At 33.7% G+C, this 6,544-nt stretch overlaps 1 protein-coding gene across 1 annotated transcript; it reads left to right on the plus strand.

The window, feature by feature from the left end:
• The first annotated feature begins 419 nt into the window (after window positions 1-419).
• LOC148620161 (uncharacterized) lies at window positions 420-4,757 on the plus strand. The gene is made up of 2 exons (XM_088580787.1): window positions 420-2,848; window positions 3,400-4,757. The coding sequence occupies exons 1-2, from the start codon at window positions 507-509 to the stop codon at window positions 3,422-3,424; spliced, it is 2,367 nt and encodes a 788-aa protein (XP_088436913.1). The 5' UTR covers window positions 420-506; the 3' UTR covers window positions 3,425-4,757.
• The last annotated feature ends 1,787 nt before the right edge of the window (window positions 4,758-6,544 follow it).

Below are 6,544 nucleotides of genomic sequence, written 5' to 3' on the forward strand. Positions count from 1 at the left end.
TATCGAAAATTCTAATATATTTAAATCATCCCACTGCTGAAGTTTCGGTATTTTTTTGTTTGCTGACAGGCAAGTAAAAATGTTGATTCTCATTAACAGAAAACCTTTATAACAATTTTTCTTTTTTATTTTGGCAGAAATCAAAGTTCAGTGTGAATTATATTTTAAGTTCAATATTTGGTATAACGGCCTTGAATAATAACTTGTTCCCTTTTTAAGTACTTTTAATAACTTCTTTCCTATTACTGTAAGACTTAATTTGACAGAAATAATCATACAGTGGTACTCATAACAAGATTTAGCATGCAAATTATTAAAAAAAAAGATTAAAAAAAGGGAAGTTGTCGATTTGCCTACTTACATGTAAGAAAAGGAAGTTTTTCAAGCTTTCTACATCGGAAAATCCAATTTTATCATGTGAGCGGAAGAATTAAATTTAATGGCACTTGATATACGAACTCAGTCATTTCAAATCACTTAACAATGGATGTAAAACATCGACCATAATGTTTTCGTTTGTATACCTTTTCATACTCGGTATTACTTTTGTGCTCTCTTCCTCAACAAGCGAGGAGATGAATGCAGTCCGAAGGGAGGAAGAAACATTTACAAGATGTGATAACTACGAAAGTTTTAACCCATTGCAGAATGATAAAACAGATGAATGTAAACTTAATGTCAGTGAAAAAGATATGGATGCCATTGTTTGGAAGTTGCATTCACAAGACTTTCAAATTAGTCTTCTCAAAATTAACATGCATTTCAGCTATGATGTAAATTACACTGAATGTACAATATTACCATTAGAATGGGTTTGGACGTATGCCGGCAAAAAAGGAGGAGAGCCATATCTTCATTTGATGAAGGAATATTCCGTTTATTCTATTGGTCTTTTAGACACATACTCCTTGACAATGGATTTACGAATTGATGTTTTAGGTCCCTGTCGGACTATAATTGGGGAACGAAATACCACGGGACGAATAGCTATTGCCTTTTTCAAAGCCTTAAAGGACACGCTAAATTCTACTCATAATAACTATATTCGACATATGTTTTTGTGTTACCTAAGTCGCTTTAGAATCAAACACATGTACAATTTTTACAAGTATTTCATCTCAAACCTACAAAGTCTCGGATACCGGTGCTGTACAAGCACTATTGACACGAGACAAAAAACTGACATCATCACTTGTAGTAGTAAGACCTTATTAATTGATGGCGATCTGTGGTGGAACTTTCCATTTTACATGGGGTTTTTGTTATTCTTGTTTTTACCAATGTTTGTTCTTAAAGTTTTCGCATCCAATGATATATCGCAAGATTGCTTTGATGATGCTGGCGAATGGTTGGCCTCGAGCCCGATTTCAGTTCGTAAAATGCTACAAAACATCTTCAACAAAGTGTTTATGGCGGATGTACCAATGGTCTATTTCTGTAAAAGTTGTGGTGTTTTAATTTCCTTTTCAGTTCTTGCACTTGAGATTTGTTTATATAGATCATTTTTGTATGATTTTTTGGTCAGCAGTGTAAATGCATTTTCTTTGTTTGACTGGAAAAGTATGGCCGCCGGCTACATTCTAAGCCGTCACACCTTTCTTGAATGTTTTGGTGGGCCTTACATTGCACTTATATTATATATAACAACTTTCTCAATTTTATTATGCATTCCAAGGGATATCAGTGTATTTATAGAAAGAGGTCTAAAGGACGATAAAGGCTTATTCACTTCACTTCTTACCATCGATATAACAACAAGGGGAAAATTTGGTGCTATACTTAATATTCAACAAATGAAAGGATACACGAAATTGTATACGGTTTTGAAAGCCAACATTTACATGGTTATAAACCCAGCATTTTGGAGATTTGGTTTAATTCTACAAAAACGGCGTTTCCAGGGCTACATGATGGTAGTGGTAGGACAAAATATGTTCTTGAAAGTGTGTTTTCTCCTCTTCATTGCACCCATTTATATTTTTATTTGTATTACCGAATGGCTGTTTGCGATAATCATTAACGGTATTCCAATGCTTGGGTTGGTCATTTTTCTCATACGTGCGTATCGCCAGACACTTCAGATTACGTTTCCTTCTACCAAGAGTATACAACGAGCCTTCCTGTTTGCTCCAGTACTATTTGTTACAATAATTCTGTTATATGATTTATATATTTTATCCTTGATCATAATAGGCAGTTTTGTTTTTATTTGTCGGGTATGTACATATACTTTTACCGGTCTGATAGCGTACCCAAATGTAACTTATGGATACGTTGTATTCACAATTACTGTAATCATCTACATATCTGAAAGCATACAAAATATTGGATATGTATATTCAAGATTGTTTGATGATCTTAAAAGGACCTGCCAAGGACGAATGCTCGGTCCTTCTACATCTTTGATAAAACTAACTAGAAAAGAAGGACATTTTGTGTATGTGTCAAAGGACGTTTTCCGTTATACTGTAAAATTTTACAGACCTTTACGAATCGAACTTCTTTTCTCGTTTTTACGAATTTGTTTGATAGTGATAATTTTGTATATGTGCATTTCAAATTTACTTGCGTTTAATAATGTTACACGGATGCCGGCACTGACACAAGCAGTAACGGCCCTTTTCATTTGTCTCATACCGAAGCTATGGCATATGTTTGCAAGCAAAAACAAACTATTGCATGACGAAGCAAAATTTCGTGAACTCCAATACGTCGTCGATAATTATTGTCGGTCAAGATTATACCATCATCATCATCATCATCCTAAAAAATTACAAAGTCACAATCCATTGAATGAAGAAGACGATGTTAGGAATGATGGAGACGAACATTCTGGTGACGATGACCTGTTAGATGAGTTACTTTATGATATAGAGATTGAACAATAACAATCACAAGATAATTACCCTTTATCATATGTTTAATAGTAAATAATGCTTGTTTGAAACGTCTGCAACGTATCAAACATTGTGATGTCACATCTTTTATTACGCAACTATATCTACGCCTACTTTTATCTAACCGATTTGTAGTATGACTGCCTCCTTTCTTGGAATGCTATCATTTTTTACTATTCACAATATACACGGTTTACAGATATTTAGTAGTTATACTCGTTTTAGATGCAATGTTATAATTCGAAAGTGGTAGAGCAACAATTACTGCTCTAAGTAACTTGTAACTAATATACCATGAAGTATAAATATTCATGTAAATCAATCTTATATTAAGTTCGATTACAGAAATAACAAGTATAACATTTCATTTTCTGAAGATGATGTCGAATTGGTAAAATGCTCTCTTTTACATGTAATTACCCCCTGTAAAAATTTTTTATGTAAAAAATACTAGAATAATTTGATCATAACTCTTAAGAACCTTTTATTTTTTTTTATAAAGGAAATCTACAAAATTACCAAGCTAATAAAATCTTGGCAAAAAGGCAAAATGAATATCCAAAATGAAGATCCTTCAAACAAATGACAGCATCAGGGTAAAACCGGAGATTTAGAAAGCACCACAATGATCTTGGTCTGATATAGGCATTTCCGGTCGGAATGATGGGTTACACAAGGATTTATAGCGCGCTAACCATCCTGCTTCAATGACTGTTAATCATTGCCAGTAAATTTCAACACCAACGGGCAGCATGAAATTGCCATAGGTCAAAGTCGGGAAATTAGTAGTCAAAATTAGTACAGAAGATATGAACAATAATTAAGTGAAAATTAACGGAACGAACTAAATATAATAAAAATTTAGTCAATGTAAGAGAAAGGTTATAAAAAAATTATAGAACAGAATAACAACAGATTGAAATAAGCCTTGAATGTTTTACGAAAATTCATCGTCTTCAATCTGTTATAAGCGGAATACTCCTCGATGTTAGCCCTGAAATATATATGGTAAAAGAACAAACCTGATTGTTGGTATCATGTACTTTAAAAAATGGTAGATATGAAAAAGAAACCAGTTGTATATAAAAAAAAAATAGCTGAGAATGTATCTTTTAATTGATTTCTTGTTTAAAAGTTTAAGTGCATTTGCATTGTAAAGATAAAAATAGCTGAATAAAAGCTGTAAATAAAGCACATATGTTCGTACGGGCAATTATAAGCAATTGTGTCTGACTTAAAAATTATGTTAAGTACCAAATAAGATATAATATATGTATATCTTGAACTGTGGTCTCGGTTACAGTATTACATTCATCTAATTTTATTGTAAAAATAAATGAATAAACAGTTAGACTCAAGATCCTTATAGATTTAAAGAGTACTCTTCATTGAAGCTTCATTAGTACATATTTCGAAAGACGCAGCTAGCTAGTGGACCATATGTCCCTAATGGTATTTACCAGCTAAAGCTAGTAGTGAGACAATTTATCAATCTGATTTTGGCATTTGTTTTAATAATTAAAGGATTGACCCGTAAATAGTTCATGTCAGTGAATATCAATACTGGTTAAGATAAATTGTATGTTCTTTCACACACTACATGTAAGGCAACAACTTAATTACCGAATTAATGAAATCTATGGAAGTAGTCAAAAGTGAAGTCGTTATAGCAAAACGGACAGTTTGAAATATCCGCAATGGTTCTGACTTTTTTATACATATTTGTCACATTTGAAGCTTTTTTTCAGCAACAAGTAGGCATTCCATTTGAGCATTTACTGTGCACCTCTTGTTTTTATATTCATACAAGACTGAATTTCTCAGAAACTCATAAAGAATAAAAATATAAAAGATGCTTAATCCTTACCTTTCATATCCATATATATTGATGATCCATTGTCCATTAAGAAGCCTTCTTTTTTGTAAATGGTTACCCTCAAGCTATCCACCAGAGGTCGAGATAAAGAAGATAAAGAAACAGCTTGTTCAGCATCTTTTTTTACCTTCATTTCGAAGGATTAATCAAGAGAACCAAGGTTCTAGCGAAAATAAAAAAATGTAATCCAGGGACAAAGCCCAGACATGGAAAACTGACAAACACAACAAAAAACATAAAGTCGAAATAGATATCAGCTCTCATCAATGATAAAAGAGACGACTTTGGTTTTAAAATTAAAAATTTTATTACATGTGCAGCATTATTCCTTCATCTCCTGCATTTTGTATTCCAAGTTTGATTCGATACGCAACAGCAAGTATCTACAACTCTGATTTCCTTATGCACGCCATAAATATCTGCGTAACACACTTCCGAATGAGAGGTATGAGGAAATGCATATCAAAAGGTATCTTGCCAAATTATTTTTAGACATCAGATCGTGGTTGAAAACTACTCAGTTTTTCTTAAACAATAAGTAATGATTGGAGGAAAATTTGGCGGTGTAAAACCTAGATTTAACTCAATATTTTGTTTGAAATGCATGTACCAAGTCAGGACCATAGCGTTACTAGGTACTCTGGTGGTGTAATATCTATTTTGTCAGATTTATTTTGGACTTGTCTTGATTATGGATTGGATTAGTTTTCGGTATTTTTTGCTACCCTTACTTTTTTAAGATGAAAGGTGGGTTAAATCATTAAATTACTTCATTACCTACCCTGTGTAACTCCTCATGCTTGCAGGTTTTATTATCCAGGATGATAAACATGTCACAAGGCAAACGCACTACTCATTACAGTCCCGTATATGGTGTACTATACAAATTTTATTTAGAGGCAGGATTTGTACCAAGTTGTTAAAGCTTTGAAATAGCGAACACACTCTTTGTGTAATAGAATATATTCTGTATTGAAGAGTATATATAGTCGTTATTGAATACGTCTGTTTCGTAAACATTCGGGTACCACGTTTTGACTATACAGATGACGTATTATCTTTAAACAATCCTAATTTCGGGGTCATTGCATCGCATCTACCCCAAAGAACTTGAGATAAAGGATACTACAGACACTTTACTTTGAAGTCAGCCTCATATCTTGACCTACGCTTAGAAATCGATGGTAAAGGAAAACTATTGACCAAACTTCACGACAAACGTGATGACTTTTCATTCAAAATTGTCAACTTTCCTTTCATTTGTGGCAACATCCCATCAGCACCTGCGTATGGAGTGTTCATATCACAACTCATACGTTATGCCAGAGCTTGCCGAAACTACACAGAACTTTGTGTATCGCGCTAGAACTCTAACAAATAGGTTCTGGAACAGGGTTATGTTGCTACAAGATTGAAGTCATCACTACAGGAGTTTTATGGTCGTCATCATGAACTCGTGGATCGTTAGGATGTATCCATCTGCACCATGAACACTGATTTATTCAACGGGTCATGGTTTTCCTTTTCTCGTTTGTCTACCCCGAACTTGATTTTTTATTAACAAATCGGCGGGTGTTTCTAGAAAACAGAGGACGCTTTCCCTACCGGTGCATCTGGTCCATGCTCCCATTCTTCAGTGAGTACGAGTTGCTCATTTGCTTTTGTTACTTTGTATGTATGCTTAGTTACTTTATGTTCTTTGTTGTGTACGTCTGTTTTCCATGTCTGGTCTTTGTCCCTGGATAACATTCTTTTGATTACAGCTATAACC

Source organism: Perna viridis, chromosome 4 (genome assembly GCF_037379345.1).
Source record: "Perna viridis isolate PV_CMFRI_1.1 ecotype Kerala chromosome 4, ASM3737934v1, whole genome shotgun sequence".
NCBI classification, from domain to species: Eukaryota; Metazoa; Mollusca; class Bivalvia; order Mytilida; family Mytilidae; genus Perna; species Perna viridis.